General features: G+C 44.8%; 1 protein-coding gene across 1 annotated transcript; it reads right to left on the bottom strand.

Moving 5' to 3' along the window:
- Nucleotides 1–1,572: 1,572 nt before the first annotated feature.
- On the bottom strand, nucleotides 1,573–7,143 carry LOC126052568 (T-cell activation Rho GTPase-activating protein-like). Its single transcript, XM_049833404.1, has 14 exons — nucleotides 6,890–7,143; nucleotides 6,677–6,796; nucleotides 6,303–6,467; nucleotides 6,011–6,052; nucleotides 5,755–5,839; nucleotides 5,597–5,650; nucleotides 5,223–5,292; nucleotides 4,629–4,807; nucleotides 4,253–4,414; nucleotides 4,059–4,168; nucleotides 3,696–3,891; nucleotides 3,350–3,467; nucleotides 2,655–2,800; nucleotides 1,573–1,668 (listed from the first exon to the last, which is right to left on the bottom strand). Exons 1-14 carry the CDS (start codon nucleotides 6,919–6,921, stop codon nucleotides 1,573–1,575), a joined length of 1,575 nt encoding a protein of 524 aa, XP_049689361.1. The 5' UTR covers nucleotides 6,922–7,143.
- Nucleotides 7,144–18,179: the final 11,036 nt, after the last annotated feature.

Raw genomic sequence — 18,179 nt, 5'->3', positions numbered from 1 at the left:
TTGGACCAGGTGAGCTCCAGAGGTCCCTTCCAACCTCAACTATTCTCTGTGATTCAGTGCTTTAGTTTTACTCATAAAGCCTCTGAACACATCCCTGATGCCTGCCAGGAAGGATTCTGGGACAATGGATGATCCCAAACTCCTCCACTAGGATTCATCACAAAACAAAATCTACCTATTCCAGAATATCATATGGCAGACACAGTCATAAGAATAAAAAAATATAATTTTTTTGTGGACATCAACTGCAGGATCCCAGGAGTCCCAGTGGCTCAGCCAGGAAATCCAATCAGTAACAGAATATCAGCACCTACAATGATAGAGTCAGAAAGCACCGACAAAACCATAAAGGCAAGAATAGACATGATTTTGCTCCCCTTTCTTCAGGAAATACAGTTTTAAAGGAATTGTTTATAGACCAGAGGAGAGAACTAGCACTGGCATTGACTATGAGATTGCTTTGGTGCCTTACCAACGTGGGTAATAGCCTGTTTAGAGACCTGTAAGTTTACAGAGGTTTACAGAGCCCCTTTGCTACGCAACAGGGCTCGACAGGGAGCCCCTGGATAGCTACAATATAGTTATTTCCAAACTCTGCACAGCATCATCCCTCATTGTCCCTTCCAAGCAACCCAAGTTTGCAGGCAAAACACGCTCCCTCGGGCAGAGCAACATAGCTGCCTGGTATTGTGTTGCTTCCAGGACTGAAGTCACTCTTTCTGCAAAACACCATGCTGAGCTGTCCGGTTTTACCAGTTTGTACCTAAGACATCCCAGATGGCTTTGCTATCTAGTGGGCTGTGCATGGAAAAAAAATATGAAGGCACCACCCTAGAGCCCTTCTGTATAGTGACCAGATGTATTCGTCTTCTCTTTTTTGAATTTTTTTTCCCTTCTAAATTACCTCAGGTGAAATTTGGCCTTTTAACAAAGTGCCAATATCTTAGAGTCTAAAGTGACTTGGAACAAATCCTTGCTGTGTATTTGGGATTCAGATAATACGAGGCAGTGTGAGGATTGCCAACTGACATAGACAAAAAAGTGGGACTTAATTTGCGTCTTTATTTAGATAGCAGGTAAAATAGCTAAGAATTGTGACTTTTTGACCTTGCCAGGGTGTCTGCTTGCCCTTGAGCAAACTTCAATAAGTGCAAAACAAAACCTGCAAAATTGGGAATGGCATTCTCCTCCTGACATACTTTTTTTTTCCAAAAGGCAGGTTCGTGCTTCCTTTCTGGGGCCATCTTTGTGTATCATAGAAATAGTTCATATACTTAGACCAGTGTTCAGAGTTTTGAAAGATGGACAGAAGGGTCAAACAAACACCTGGGATTCTTGACCTTCCTGGATTTTTTCAGTTGTTGATAACCAAAAGCTCTTTTTCTCTCCTCCTCCTTTTTAATTCTGGTATGCTTTCACTCTCCTCTCCACAGGCCTGTTTTCTCTTTCTGTTTCTTTGGTTTTCATTTTCGTTGGAAGACCCTGCAAGTCTTTAGATTCCACAGTGTGATTAGATAGGTAAAGCCACGATCCACTGGAGTCAGTTCTTACTTTAACCAAAGCAAGCTCATTTTACCTTCTTTCCTCTGAAACACTTTTCAGTTCTTCTGGACGTACCAGGAATTCTGCTGTGCTCTCTGGGGTTATTGGATGCAAAGGTACAGGCACCTGAACCAGAAATGTTGAACTTAACAGGTGGCAAGACACCTGGAGAAGTAAGCTACTTTTTTCCAAATTGCTAACTTAGCTCTTAAAATAAGAACTCTTTGGTTGGTTTGCATTATCCACATTTTGCACAGTCCCCTGTCCCAAAATAGACTTCACGAAGCTCTGATGAAGTAGGATCTTAGCCAAACTCCTCTGAAGTTGACAACTATACCCATGACTGCTCAGCTGAGCAAATTCTAACAAACAGGATTGTCTCACAAAGTGCGATGGCAAAACTGTACTGCACTTAGCCTTAATTTTTACAGAGCTGCAGACTGACGACCTTGCTGTCCCTTTCAGAGGATTTTAGTCTGTAGCAAGAATAATGTCCTTTCTTCAAAGCTTGCTTTCGAACACAGTTTTCACATGGGTGTATGACACAGTTAATTTGTGAGGGCCATTCAGCTGGGAGCCTGCAGTCCCACTCGGGGCTCACAGGGGCTGCAGCAGCCGCCGCACATTTGAGCCCTGGCATCCTGATGTGCAGAAGGAGCTGATGGGCTGCTCCTTGCAGGTTGGGGCACCACAGACTGAGGGGCCTCCGAGGGTAGGATAGAGCTCAGAGAAATGCTGGGAAAGGAGAGCAAGAAAAGGCTTCCCAATTTCTTTCTGCTGGGGTTTCTTCTGCCCTCCCGAGACATAGTTCTGCTGCTATTCATTTGGCAGCAATACCACCTTCTGAGGTGGGAGCCTTTTCTTTTGAAATCTGTCTTTTTGTATTTGACTTCTAGTCGGTATTTAGTTTGATTAAGTACATGCCTAATGCATATGAGAAACAACCTTTCTGGTTTTTCTTATGTATCGTTCTAGAGTGAACACACCACCACCACCACCACCACCACCACCCAAGAGATCTAATGCCTGGAAGAGGCACAGAAACTACTTGGACCTGTCAGAAACTACTCTCATATGTGAGAAACATCACAGCGTTTGTCGACCTGACATACCTCTCCTGTTTCCGATTCCACTGCCATATCTACACCTGCTTCTTTGTGGAGGACAAGCAGAGACGGTGGTGTGTCCAGGACGGCTTTTGACTGGTACTCTGTGTCTGCTTCACCTGCAGGGCCACTTTGCTCTTCCAAAGGCAGCTCTGGAAAGCAAAAGCACGTGCAGCAATGTGACTTCTTGGAAGTGGACAACAGGTAAAGCAAAAACCAGCCAAAGCCAGCTGTCTTCTTGGCCCTCTGATGTCCTGTTTTCTGTTATGTCTCCTGCATTGAATGGAAACGATTTGCAAAAGGACATCTCTGTCAGCAGGTTTCTGAAGTCAGAGCTTCAGCTCATCTTGCAGAGCACAGTGTTCATGCCCTGATAGACAGTGTCCAAACAGAGGCGATGGGAGAAGCAGGGCTTAAAAGATGGAACTCAATGCCCAGCCCTGCTAGAAATGATGCTGAGGTAGGAGCAGCATTCGCAAAGCATCTCCCTGATGCAAGTGCAAGTAGAAGGGCAGATGCTGAATGTCAGCAGTGATGTTTACTGTATGAATACCATCACTCTGATCACGTGGGAAGCCTAACAATAGGAAAGCACTGCTGTCAAGTCTCTAAGGCTAGCAGCTCCCTCCATTTGCACAGGTGTCCACCAGGAGCACAGTAAGGAACAGGAACACAAGACCCCACCATGTTCCTCCTCATACCCGTGGCTCTGTCCGTGGTTGCTGGTGACTCCCTGGCTGATGGACAGGAGTGGCCATCCATCTCCTCCCCAAAGATGTCACTGCAGTTTTCAATCATAAACAGCAGCAGCACGTTCACCTGCACACATCAAAGCCTTGGTCTCAACCCAGGTGCCTAAAAACGTATCGCATGGCTTTTCCCACTGCTGACCCTTCCCTCTGCGCAGACAGCTGTTGCTGTGGGGCTGCTCTTGCGGGCAGCCAAGCCCACCAGCATTTGTTGGGGAGAGGAGGCAGCCAGGGACCTCTGAGCAGCCAAGTTCTGATGGGCTGGCAAGGCTGCAGCCAGCTGCTCGATCCAGCGTACCTTCTCAGTCACTGCCAGCATGGCCTCGAGGGGCAGCAGGTCCTCGTTAGGTGGGCTCAGGAGGTTTGGCCCAAGGCAGATGGCCAGGTTGCTGGCAGTCATTCTGCTGGTGGAGGCATTGTGGCCGATATGCTGGAGGAGGGCCAGCAGCTGCTTGAGGAGGAGGAGGTTGGCTGCAGGCAACTTCTCGGCCACCCTGAGGGAACAGGAACTCAACGTTAATAGAGCAGATGTTGCCCACAGCCATCCCCAAAGCTTGCCCAAGGCAGGTGGGAGCCAGCGGCTAGGTTGCGCAGCTTTGCAGGTACTCTCAGCCAGTGGTCAGTGCTCCTGCTAACCAGGCAGGCTGTTACCCACACTTACGCTTTCAGCTCTTCCATCTTCTCCTCCTTGCCGCTCTTCTGCATCGCCACCATCCAGTCCTCGTAGAGGTCTGTCACGAGGAGCTTGGCGGGGATGCGTCGGAGGAAGTCCTGCAATGCCAGGGGCTCCAGATGAGCCTCTGAACACTCCAGGCCAGTCAGGAGCTCCTCCAGCTGCAGGTCAGAAGCACTCACCTTCAAGATGACGGCCAGCAGCAGAGCAGGCTGGCTGCCCAGGTCGACGTCGGCGCCGTGGTCCATGGCCTCTCGCAGCTCCCGAAATTCTGTCCCGCTGGCAGCTCTGCGGAATATCCCTTCTGTCGATGGTCCTTCCCGGTGCAGGACAGCCAGCAGCTCCTGCAGGAGGGGCAGGAGGACAGTTGCTTGGCTGAGGAGCTGCCTTCCAAGAGCAGTGACCAAAGCACTGCTCCAGATCCTGCTCCTTGCCCCCCAAAGCATCGTCTGGGGGTGAAGAGCCCAATCCCCCATCCCCGGAGCTCCTGGGGACAGCCACGTCCCCTCTGGGGCAGCCGGAGAGAGGGCTGGGGACCCCCTTCCCAGGCTGGCTTACCTGGATGGGCCGGGGCAGGGAGCCGTCCTCCCCGCAGAGGGCTGCCAGGGGCTGTCCAAAAAGCGCCCTGCTACAGCCGGAGCCCGCCTGCCCTGGCACCTGGGCAGCGGCTGGGGTCCTCCGCAGAGCAAGGGGCCAGGGCAGCCCCATCCTTCTCCTCCTCCTGCTGTTCCCTCCTTCTGAAAGGGAAAACGAAGCAAGATCCCGTCAATGGAGACTGCCAGGCCACTGCTCCCGGAGCCTGCCCTGCCCTGCCCTGCCTGCAGCACAGTGCTGAGCAGTGAGGACAGGCAGGGAGCCAGCAGCTGGAATCACGGCTCCAGCTCAGCGGCTCCATCTCGGAGGCTCCTGAGAGCTGGCGTGCCACCGGGACAGCCTGTCCCAGCCCTCGCCCTGCCCTCCTCCAAGCCGTGGGCAGCAGCAGAGGCTCCGTGTCCCCGCAGAACCACGTCCAGCGGCTGCTGCCCAGTGGGTGTCCTTGCTCATCCAGGTGACCTCCTGCCTTGGGGTGCCGCACCTGCATGGCGACACTCAAGGGACAAGTGAGCACAGCTCAACCATTTGCAGGAGGTTGCCTTTCTTTCCAAAACTCACCTGGTGAGCGGCACAGTCCGTCTCCGTTGTTCCCAGATGGGGCTGTCGGTGGCCCTTGCTTGGGATGATCCTGCAAGAACGAGGCTGCGCTCAGAGACCATCCCCACAGCAGAAAGGGCCACCGGCGAGCTGCCACCTGGTGCCAGCAGCCTGAGCGCAGCAGAGCTGGGACCCTCTGCTCTCCGGGGCTCTCTGTCCTGCATGCCAGGGTTCCCCCCAATGCCGCCAGTGAGGATGTGCCGGCGTTTTTGGTGGCTTCCCAACCCTCTCCACTCCCTGAGTGGCACCACAGGACCCTCCCTCCGGCACAACCTCTCCCCACTTGCCGCACATGCCGGCACAGCCAGAGGTGGGTGAAAGGCACCCGTTCTCACCTCTGCCTGGCCCTCGATCAGCCTCTCCAGGCTCCCGGCACTGAATGTCCTCCACTGGGCAAGAGAGAAGGAGCAGAGGAAGGTGAGCAGTGATGCCTCTGCTGCTCGGCTGGAGGACCAGGGCTCGGGGACAGAGCCCAGACTGGGGAGACACTCACGGCGTGGCGGTGGGTCAGCTCCTTCTCCAGGGGTTTGAGGGAGGGGAGATGGGTCACCCGGGCTCGCTTTGCTCCTTCTGGTGTCCTGTGTACCGGGAAGGGACAGGGAGAGAGCTGGCTGACCCCCAAGCTGCCCCTTCTCTCCTGTCGGGCAGCTCTGCCCGAGAGCTGCTGGCAGCTGCGAGGGCACCTCTCCCCAGTTGGGGAGCTGTGTTCTTCCATCAGGCTGCACCTGCAGCATCCCCCTTTGGCTTACCCCAGCAGTCTGCCCACCCACAGATCCTTCAGCGCCTGGGAGCTGCAGAAAGAGAGGAGAACCAGTGTCAGGCCCTGCTGCTTCAAAGCCCGTGGGCAGAGGCGTGTTTCTGTGCAGCCCTGCGCCGTGGGGAAGGACACGGGCAGGATGAAGAAGCCCCGTGGGGCAGGACAGGGACGCTGCCCAAGCCCTGGCTTCCCGTGTCCTGCCAGAGCAGGACTTTTGCCCTTCTCTTCTGGGCATGGTTGGGAACCTCTCCTGCCTGTCCATGGGATGTGGCACCATGACTCACCCAAAGGCAACAACACAGGAGCCGGTGGGCCAGACGAGGATGAGGATGTCCTTGTCGCCCCCTTCCTCCTCCTCTTTTTCCTCCCCTGCTGCCTCCTTTCTGCTGCTCAGCACCCACAGCTGGTCCAGGGCCAGGCGGAGCTGTGGGCGCACGCTGGTGCCGCGTCTGCAGAGAGGAGAGGCAGGTGGTGAGCTGGGGGTGTCCTCCTCAGGGTCCCCCCGGGCAGAGCCCTGTCCCCCACCTGCCCTTGGGACAGACATTTATGGGCGCATCCAGCACCGCGGTCCCGGGGCCTGGGGCTGGCGCCGGGTTGTCCCTGCCCTGGTGCCAGGGCCAGGGCTGGGGGAAAGGCAGCTGGGCTCTGAGGGTCTTACTGCAACTTGGCGATCACCAGTTCCTCCTGGAGGAGGAGAAGGCGTCTCTCCCTCCTCTTGCGGCCCCGGGTCAGCCGCACGTCTGCGCTCAGCACCGGCTCGGCGTCGGTGAGAGCCTCCCTGCAGAGCAGAGAGCGGTGGGCATGAGAAAGGCCGCCACCGCCGCGGGTCCCGGCCGTGCCCGTGTGTCCCCGAGGCACAGGGAGAGCCCACCTGGAGCCGCAGCAGCAGTTGGCCTGGCCCATCCTGCCCGGGAGAGGAGGACCCTCGCCGTGGACCAAAGACGCGGGCCAGTCGGCGACAGCGGGGATGGGAGGCGAGGTGCCGGTGCTGGCGAAGTGCTGCTCGGCCAGATCCTGCCTCCTCCCAGCGCTCCTGTGTGCCAGCAAGGCTCTGTGCTGCTGTCTCTGGTGGCCGTGGGCTCCAACTGACCAACATTCTGAGCCCAACGGAAAGTGGGCGGGGCACTGGGGGGAGAGTTCTCTCCAGTATGGCCGGCTCTGCCTGGCACTGGGGACCCCAGGGCTGGACAGAACAGAGGGGAAGGGCTTTGGATTTCTGCAGTCTTTCTTGCTTGGACCTTCATGCCCCAGGAGAACTGTGCATTTCCCTAAGCCATTGTGTCTTAGTCACAAGTTTGTGGCTATACCTGTATTCCCCATGACTGTATATGTAGCATCCTTTCAATTCCCACCCTTCATGCACATCTCCCTGTGCCACTGTGATGAGGATTAGAATTGTGTGGTTTTTCTCTAGCCAAAGCAGTGGTCAAATTGGGAAGGCTACCTCTTGTCATGGGACAGTGAGAAAGATGACGACCATGCTGATAGGGTCCAGATACAGTTTCCAACTTTGTAATGGCAACTTGGTGTTTTGTGCTTTCTGCATTGCTCTACGTGCCTCAACACTTCACAGTGCAAGAGAAAGGGAACATCATGGTTTGGACCCAGACACAAATGTGAACCTTCCTCCCCACGAGAGGGAGAGGCTGTGCAGCATCACGCTTTTGCTGTGCCCTCATTAAGATGAAAACCACTTTCACCCTGGATGCTTCCTCCCTGAGAAAGACAGCTATCAGACCATGAAACACTAGCTGGGACAAACATCCTCTCCTGGACAGTGGCATTAAGAAGATAGGCTGTGTATTTTTAACTATCTGAAGGGCACTGAAGAGTGACCTTGTGAGAAGGCAATCTTGGTGAAGCTGTCGACGGGCTTCTACGGATATCGGCTCACACACTGACAGACATAACCATGTGCCATGTATTCTCTTGATCAGCTAAAATATATGATCCATTCGTGAATCGATCTCTTCCTGAATAAACCTCAAACTTCTAAAACAATGACCTAACCAGCTTGAAAAGGCCCCAGGACAGAAATTGAAGCCATAGTCTTAATGGTCACTTTACTGAAGAGAGATACTGAGTTTACAACCTCACTCTGGTTATAATCACAGGATTTATCTTTGCTGCTGCTGCTGCTTTCTTCTCTGAGGCTGGGTTTTTGTTAGAGCTATTTTAGACCAGGTCCATATGATGCAATGCTGACTCTGGTCAGGACTATTCCATGTTTCTGTCTAGAGGTTGATACTGTTTGGAGGGAAGAAGGGAGCCTAAAACTTCCTATTTTATCACAAAACTAGTTTTATTGGTAGCCCAAAATATTATTGTTTTATGATCTTCTCCAAATAGAAAAATCCCTTACATAAGTCATTTCACCTGCAGCTGGTACCACTTTCACAGCCCTCTCAATCCTCTTCTGTGAGTGCATTACAGGTACAAGCACGTGGCCATCCCGTGGGGTAGCACGTGAGCAGACAACAGAAGCCTGAAGTCTTTGAAGTGGTTTGTTAGCAGGCAAAACAAGCAGGAGAGACTTTCCAAGTGCTCATGGTGCTGCAGTCAGAAATGCATGTCAAGAAAATGTGTGGAGACGAGCTGCAGGGTGAGTGTGGGGCTGCCTGTTCCCATCATACCCAGAGAAGTTACTGTAATTTGTGGTTCTACTATTCTGGGCCAGTGGGATGAAGTTTGGGTATAACCTTGAGAACTTAACTGGTAAGGAACACAGAGGAAGCAGTCGAGCACAGAATCTAAGAGAAGTGTAGTCCTGAGCATGTCCTTTATTGAGGTGCCTTGAAGACATTCTCATAGTACAGCACACAAAAAAAGAATTGGGCAGCACATGATAGAAGACTCAGAAGAATGTCAATAATACTGCAATTTACCATAAGAAAAATTGTGATTTCAGCATTTCTTTCTGTTCTCTGTTTATTCTAGTACTGTTAAGACAATCTGGAATGTCCAAGAAGTGACTGTGTCTGGTCCCACAGTTAGAGGAAATCTCCCAGCTGTAAAAACAGCTGCTGCTGCCTATTTATCACACAAAAACATGATTTCTTGATGGTAAGTCTAGTTCCATGTTCCTCTTTGCTAATGTCAGCAGATGTTGATGTTAATATATACAGCATCAGGAGCAACAGAAGGAATCACTGTGGCAGCTGTATTTTTTTCCTCTGCAATGAAGGGCATTCCTGCCTTTTATTTGGACTTTGTCTTCAGAAGTAGAAGCAATGCACTACAGTGTACAGGGTAACATCACTTTTCAGTAGTCTTTTGTGAGTAAATAACAGTCCCATAAGCTCTAACAACATGACAAATGTGGGATGTGGACTAAATATGATAAACTACTGAGTACAATTTTTTTGGCAAAGTACTTACACATCCATGAAGGAAAAAAACAAAATGAAAACACAATGTTTTGGGTTACAATTGGCATTTTCCAGCAGGAAAAATTCACTGTGTGCAGCAGAGTTTCCGCTAGTATAGCAACAGTGCACACTGTGGTTACTCTTTGGACAGTTCATGCTAGCTCATCCTACAGAATGGCTGTCTTGCCAGGAGTAAGAAGTTTTACTGCCTGCATGCTCTGTTAAGTTAGCCCATACTTGGGGGGGTTTTGTTTGTTTTGGTTTTTTTTCTTGATGTTTGCTTGCAGTTGTGTTGCATTACAAGTTACAGGAGCCTTACATTAAAGGGAAAGAAAAACAGTGTTAAGGCATGAAGCCCTTTTTGTTACTCTAGTGAGCACTTACTTATGCCACTAATCCCATGAAGTTGCTTGCATAATTATGCAGCCAAGCTAGAAGTTATCCACATGAGTCAATTTACTCATGAAGGTTCATCATTGCTAAGGATGATGTTGTTGTTCCAAACAAGGCAATACATTTTGCTTTCTCTTTCAGCACCTGCTCCTCAATAAATAGAAGACGGCTGATCTGGAGTGAGAATTGGTATACAAACACCCAACTACCCGGAGTTTTGTTCTGCAGAACTAATGTTAAAATCAGGACTCATTCTAATTGGTGTCTGTCAAACAAATAGAAATATAAGCCTTGCTTTTGTAAGACAAACATGAAAGAGCTTGACTATGAGGCCCAATTTCCTGTATATAGTTCACTGCATCCCAGGTTACATACATCTTTTCATTTAAAAGTCTAGAGGTGAAGTGGATGCTATGTGTGCTTTTTTGTTCATTTATATTTAGTTCTGTACAAAACAATTTCATGTGGAACCTTGCAGATGGCTTTGCAATAGATTGTAGTTGGTATGTACCCCCTTACTCTAGTCTCACTTCTAGATTTCAAATTAATTGTTCTTTTCTATTAAGAAGGAGAAAGCTTCTTCAAATACCAACTGCAATTGCCAGGAAACTGGCAGGCAGGCCTGTTGCTTTCTTTTTGGGGAAAAAAAAGCAGTTAATTCTTGTATTCACAGGCAAAACATTCATAGCTTTTTAGTAGGTGATTTTTAAACTATAAAAACCTTAGAATTACATGAACATATCTTTGTTTTAATGTGCCTCACTCAATACTTTGTATTGTTATGTGTGAGGGATACATTTTTCATGGTCAAATTTCAGATATGTTGCATATAGATATAGCAGCATTTGTAAAAGCTGAGAAACAAAGAATGTTCAAAGTTTCGTACAGATATGTGATGGTAATCTACCTTAATCATCATTTTAATCAATAAGTACATCCTCATATGTCATTCCTGAAGCAAGTGAAGTGAGGTGACCGTTAAATAACTCAGACAATTAGACATGAAACACTGTGAAGTTTTCAGGTGGCTGCTTTTGTTTCATAAATGAAAATATCAGAAATCCATATATCCAGTCAACAATATTTGATATAGTAGTTATTTATAGTTTATAAAGGGAAAATAGGGTTTATATAGAATATGCGCTTTACGTGAATTCAAGGCAAAAGTTAAAATTAGCAGAGGAGCTATAGGTATGTTACTGATGGATAAACAGAAAAAACATACATAGGTTTTTTTCCCTTCCTTTCCGAAGGAAGAAAACAACTACAGTGAAAAGAAGGATGCGTTGAACTAACTTACGACCAAGGGAATGTGGAATGAAGCAGCAGGAAAAAACGGCTTTGTGAGACAGGGTTAGCAATCATCTTAAATGCCTAAGTATTTGTATGTGTTCCCTACTTTTTCTGGGTAATCGCTCATAGTGTAATAGTGTGTGTTCAAAATTCTATTCATCTTGTACTTGCATTTCATATTTTAAAAATTCATAAGCAAGAAGTTTTTTATTGTTCTCTTGCAGTAGAGATGAAATCCAGAGGCTTACAAAAGTCAGGAATCTCAGCAGGAAAGAAGAAAAAGATCATTTGGTTGTAATCTTTAAAACTAGAGTTATTCACTAAAGCCTTTTTATAAGACAAGCATCTAGAACACTTTTGTTTCATGGGAAAATAATAAAATCGGTAGAAGAATGGAAGTGTTTCAAGAAGGAAAGAAAAAAGGTGGTGTTGATGATACCCAGCAAAAAATTGTGATTTTTATCTTGGATCTTGTGGTGTTTGGTAGGGTGTTTTAGTCCTGGTTTTTGTATTGCTCAAAGTCTGTGAAAAAGCTATCATCTTATCTTGAGATACAGGCTGAAAATATATTGGCTATTGTAAAATCTCTCTTACCTCATTACATGTGGGATTGGGGGTATGGGTCTGATTTGCATTTCATGAATGTTTGGGGTTCTTTGTGTCAGGAAAATATCTCACAAGGCCTTTCATGCTGAGTGCAGAAGGGAACCTGACTGCGCTCCAGTTAAAGGATAAATGAGCTGGTTTCTTGTACAAGGGATCATGCATTGTATGCAGATAGCAAATTCCTTCAATTCTGTGTGAAGCTAAGAACAGTTACCAAAATATGAAGGCTGAAATGTGTTTGTGTGAGGAAGTCCTAGACAGGAATGTCTGCACAATGTCACTGTTTCAAGTGAATTTGTGTGAGATTGGATGCTGGTGCAGACTGAGGTTGGGAGAGTGGAGTTTGACTCTGAGTCGGGGGCTTTTCTGGTATATATTTTCCCCAGTGTAATAAGTATCTGAGTCTGGAAGTTTCTTCTCATCAAATATCTGCATTTTTATATATGATTTGAAAAGTATGGTATTAAAAATTATTTTCAAGTGTGTTATTCTTCTGTATTGATATTGAATCAGTTAGAGAATAGAAGCCTGAAGAACTGACTTTTGCCAGACCTGATTCAGATAAAAGAACAATACAACACAGAGCATTGTTAAGTGACCTGGGTTAGTCAGTTTTGTTCTATAACATGTGTTGTTAGTCTTGGTAATTATTGGTGTTCTGACTGGTCAAGCAGCAATTTGCATTTAATTGTGAGGAAAGATTATCTTTGACAGTGGCACATGTAATGTTGTACATACATATTTATCAGGTTAGAATAAGCTTAAATCCCATCTCTTTTCTTACTAGGAAATAGCTTAAATGCCTATTTAAAACAAGGTCCATATTTAGTGTTTTTCATGAGTAGGGATGCTTTTCTGAACCTGAACATGAATTCCTTTGTTTATTTTCACTTTTTTTTTTTTTTTTTTTTCCAGAAAAATAGGGCTATCTGTGTACTATCAGCATTACCAGGATCTGATCCAAAGACCATGAAAATCAGTGGAAATATTCCCACTAACTGCCAAAAGCTTTGGAGGAAGCTTCATTATACTCATAGTCAGAGCAGGGTCATAGGTTCATAAGAAATAAATAGAAATGCCCACATTTGATTAATCGTAATGATAACTTGTGCTTGTTCCATATAGACTAATACATTCTGCCTACTTTGTCTGCAGCTAGGACTGGTTAAACACTAGAAAGGATTAATTACTTGATAAATATTGCCATTATTATGTGAATAATTTATATGAGTATGAATACTGCAAAAACATTGAATTATATTCAGTGAAAAATAGCAACATTTAAGGAATAATATATTCACAGAATAGTATTGACAAGGTCTACTTGCAATGCAGACACCGGAGTCTTGTTCTACTTGAGAAGAATGTCTTGAGAGAGATGAAAGAATCTAATCTGTGTTCTTTCTCTATGGTGCCAAAACTAACCAGATTTAAGTTAGGTTTTCAGACATATACCTGTTTTTGGTAACCTGATTAAATGTTTTTAAGAATACCCTTTTAAAAAACTTCACAGTGTATTTTTTTTTTTAGAAAGGAAGAATAACTGAGAAATACTTGTAACTGTCTATTCAGAAAATAATGAGTTTCTGTCAGTATGTTCAGCGTTAATACTATTAATAATAATATTAAGTTCTTACTAAGGAGGTAGAGAATTTGGGAGTGAAGCTGTGCCTGGGAAGAAGGGATGGGTGGGGCAAAGGTGTTTTAAGGTTTGGTTTTACTGCACAGTATCCTTGTTTTGATTTGATTGGTAGTAAATTAAATAAATGTATTTTGTTTCTTCCCCAAGTGTCTGTCTTTTGCCCATGACCATAAGTGGTGAGTGATCCCTCCCTGTCGTTGTCTCGACCCACAAACGTTTCTTTCTGTTTTCTCCTCCCCATCCCACTGGGGCTGGGGGGGAGCAGTGAGCAAGCGGCTTGATAGTGCTTTGATACCGTCTGGGCTTAAACCAGGACATAGGTCCTGCACCCTTCATCCAGGAATACACAGCAGATCCCAGCTAGTGATCAAGCAGTGTATCTCCAAGGAAGGGTCATTTAGAAACAAAACAAAGAACTTCTCAAGTCTGAGTTCTGAATATTTCTAGGGAAGCCAAAAGAGCACTGGCAATATCCACGAGCTCTCCCAAGATTTAATGTCTGTTACATAGTAAATGCTGCATAAAAAAAGTACTGAAAGACATTATGAAGAGATGTTGCATTACAGTAGCATATCTATATTTCAATTAAAATAAGGGACATAAACCTGTTTTATGTGTTCCAAAATAGGTTCAGCTTGCAACACAGTAAATGTTACTGCTGACTAGTTGGATGTGTCACTAGAAGATGCAGTTAAACTTAATACACAGAATATTTGTAGTACAGCAAGTGAGAGAGTGGGTTATATTCAGTAACATTGCAATTGTTAACCTCAAGTGTTTTGATCAAGTTAGGCATAACACTTCAATAGAACAATCAGTAGAAATGTATATTATGGCTATGTGGGAGCTATACATCTGGGAGAATAGAAGAAATACCAGTGTATTTTGATCTTGTCTTGGCTTGAACTTAAATGGCTATACAGGCCCTTTTTATTTTCTGTAGTTGTCCTAATACCTCTATTATGTGAATGATGCTGTTTTAAGCTTTTGATATGTGCTATTCTGTCTTCGTTGAGTTATGAATGGTCACAAGCATGGAGCTAATGTCTTATGCCAGTTCATTTAAGAAAAAAAAAAGAAAAACAGGATGATCATTTGTGAGTTAAATAGAATGGGTTATACAGAATCCATTTCTGTATCCCTGTCATCAGCTGTTTCCCTGTGGGCACAACTTATCCAAGTATACTGTTTAATTAGAGGCACAATAGTACACATTGCAGCCATAGGCTTTTGAAGAGTGACCTACATGTTCAACGTTATGCATGTAACTAACCCTACTAAAGTCCAATTTTGCCTTAGTTTTTAGTAAAGATGCTGACATAGAGGTAGTGCAGCTGGTGGAAAACAGTGTATGGATCGGCGTATTGCCACATCTAGAGTTAAGGCAAAGGACAAAAAGTGTTCTTTGTCCAAATTAGTGATGTGAATAGCTATACGTTTTATAATAGTAATTTTTATTTTAATAGTAGCATTTAAAAATAATTTTAATAGTTCTTTAGTACCAGAGTTTCCATATGACTGAAGAATGGCAAATGTAGCAAATATATCTTTTAAGGAAGGGTGGAGGGGGATAGATGTTGCAGGCAGCTGTAGCCATGTTAGTCTGACCTTAATAGTATTCAAAGCTTTAGAAGAAATTCTGAAGATGTAGCAGATCTGACTACAATAATAAACGCATTGAACATGTAGTATTCCTTTTTCAAAGGCAGAAAACAGCAACTGTACTAAAAGGAGACACACTAAACTAATTTCTGACCAAAGGAATACAGATTAAATCAGACAGAAACCATTAAAATCAAATCAGTTTGTTTGTTTTGGGGTATTTTTTGACAAGGTTAGGGATCTTGTAAATGACATTACTACTTCTTTGTGATGTTTACACTTTTAAAATAATTGTTCCAGTTCTATACTCTTGCCAAATTATACGTGGAGCACTTATTTCCAGTGATCAGTGATCTTAATATTTTTTTTTATTTCTATATAGTTTTTAGCTTGGAGTGTGGATGTAAGTAAAATGACCCCTTTTAGCTGAACTGGAAACCTTCATAGCTTTTTCAACATGTGTTTGTGCTTATGTCTTTGCAAGGTTCACTTACATCCTGATAAATAATTATGAGATTGAAAAACTCTTTGGGACTTTTACTTGTCTATAACTGATTCAGTGTTTCAGATTTCTGTTGTTATTGGGAAGTTGGTTGAGTTACCTATACTTGCCTATTTTAATGTGGGTGTAGTGATGGACTTTTTACCTTCACAGAGTGATTGTATCAGCAGTGCAGGAGGTTTGTTATTAGGTGATAGCTTGTAGCCATCAGCCATTAGGAGTTTTCTGTGCCACATCACTCAAGTTAGGACTTCTGTGTTAGAGACCAATTGTTCTCCCTGATTCTGTGTTGAAAAAACAATCTGCCTGGATGCATCAGCAGTTTGAAAAAAAACAAGGCAAAAGAAGTTACTTCTTTTGAATTCTAGTTTTCTGTACAACCCTCTTTTGCAGTCTTTTAGAACATACTTCACATCATTTTACTTCTACAAAGCATCAGAGAAGTATTCCACTGCAATTTCTGTTACGTGTTTTTGAATGTTCGGTATTTTTCTGAAGTCCTATTTTCCCGGCTCACTGCCACAGGCCTGGAACAAAGCTCTTGGTTCTAATGAAAAGGTAAAATCACAGCAGAGAAAGTTTATGGCTGTAGCCTTGTTCTTACAGACTGACAAGTTATTTTAATCATCAACTAAAGCATAGAAGCCCCTGCTTGTTACTGCAACCTTCTCCACCTTTGGGAGCAATGTTCAGTGACATTAAGGAACTTCATGACAAAATGATACCACCTAATGAGCTACAAGATAGCAGGCATTTAAGATGAAGGCCAATATTGAAAGAAACTGGAATTCTTTGTCTCTTCTACCTCTTCAGTTTGCTAAGTTAGTGCTAGATTGTGCTTGTCTGTTCATCTCTCCAGAATAAGCCATGTGCAGCTATGCTGCAGCAGTTGTAGCTCAATGCCTGTTACCCCATTTCCCCAAGGGGAAGTAATTTGCTTGATTTTTATACCAGGTGAAGCGTACCTTCTCCTCTGTTTGGATAAGTTTGTCTTTTCCACCCCTTTCCCTGGTTCCTCTACTCGCTTGTTCCTGAGAATGTGTGTGTATAGCCAAACAAACCCTAACATCTTATCACTTGTCCCATCATTATCTGTTTGGGAACGCTGCAGTAATAATATTTCATTGGTTTTGCTTTAAAGTTTAGAGCTAGCCAGAATATGGACTTTAATACATAAGTAGTTAATTTCATAAGGAGATGACTCATTTAATAAATGCATGATCCACCTATGAGATGAGAGGGACCAGTAGTGACATTTTGTGGATAAGGAGAACATAGGCTGGTTTTTAGCCTTTAAACTGTGTGCAAAAAGGTTTAATGTCTTTTCTTTTTGTATCAGTGCAATCTTCTAGACTTAGATGTGCTGCTTATTTTTACGGCCAAATGAGTTTAGACTCATGGCACAAGTCTCAAATTTACATATGCATACTGAAAAATTATTTACGAACGTAGCTTGGAATGAAATACTTCTCAAGTTCAAACCCAGAACTTTCAAAACTCAGTACTTTATCTACACTCCATTAAATAGATTTCCCCTGTAGTTCTTACACACGATGTTGTAGCCGTGTAGCTTTGATTACAACACCAAGAGGGGAGTGGCCTGGCCCATACCAATTTGACTACCTTTGGTTGAGGTGAGGGTTTAAGATGTCTTTTTCATTTCTTCTTTGGGTGGTCATAAAGCTACAGAAGTTTTGGTAAAAGCTAGGACTCTGTTCTTTGATTCATCTCTATCTGACTGGCTGTCCTGGTTTCAGTAAGGCCAACAAAAATTGACAATCTCGCTCCAAGATTCAAGACAACAGAAAGAGAAGTGTAAAATTCAATGTTCTAAATATTGCCATATTTGGACTGCAACACTGAAAAAAAGCATAATTTACATAGGCTTACTCTGACATAGGCTAGAATGTGATAAATATATCCCATTATTTGTTCTGTCTCTGATGAGTGGCCCATCTGTCTACAATTTTGCTTAAAACCAGTTTATTGTTAGTTTATCTTCTCCATTTCTCCAGGCCTCTCGATTTCAGTTATGCAGGTTTGTCCCTATGTCTAAGGCCACCTTTTTCTTAGTGATTAATTTAATTTCACCTTTAGTGATTGTTGTGCCTGGGTGAAGCAGGTGCAGGTGATAGCCACACATTGAATTTTAATTCAGGTGTGTCCTCTGTAGGTAATGAATCTGTTCTTCATAATCAACACTTTCTTCTGCTAACAATTAGTAGGTTGCACCATTGCTCCTTTCCCAAGATCGGGTATTTGCAAAAGAGTCCATTCAGTTTTTCTTTGTTTTAATTCAGATTTTAATGATTCAAAAGGCAATTTAATGTCTCATGCTTAGTAAGCAAAAGTCAAGGTGTTTGAATGTTCATGTGCCCATTGGTCTTGGTTCTGTGTGTCTGATCCCAGCCATCTGATTTATCTATACCTTTCTCTGCTACTGCTTCTTGGAGTATGTTTACTGCATGGAAAATAATTTCTTTACTGAGGTGATTAGCACAAAGTGTCCATGCTGTGCATATATATCAGTCTGGGTCCCTGGGAAACATGTAAGAGGACTTCTTGAGATGCACTAAGCTCCGGCAAGAACATGCACAACTTTCAAATCTTCGGCAACTCATGTTCAGGCACCTTGGCCCTCGGCCACCCCACCAAGTTCCTGTATTTTTCTTGGGTTAGTCAAGGCAGAGCTAACTTGGGTGAGTCTGCAGAGGAATACTTCAGAACTAAAAACCTTTCTCTGAGTGTCCCTTTA

The sequence above is a fragment of the Accipiter gentilis genome, chromosome 30, assembly GCF_929443795.1.
Source record: "Accipiter gentilis chromosome 30, bAccGen1.1, whole genome shotgun sequence".
Lineage (NCBI taxonomy): Eukaryota > Metazoa > Chordata > Aves > Accipitriformes > Accipitridae > Astur > Astur gentilis.
This window is presented reverse-complemented; position numbering and strand designations above follow the sequence as displayed.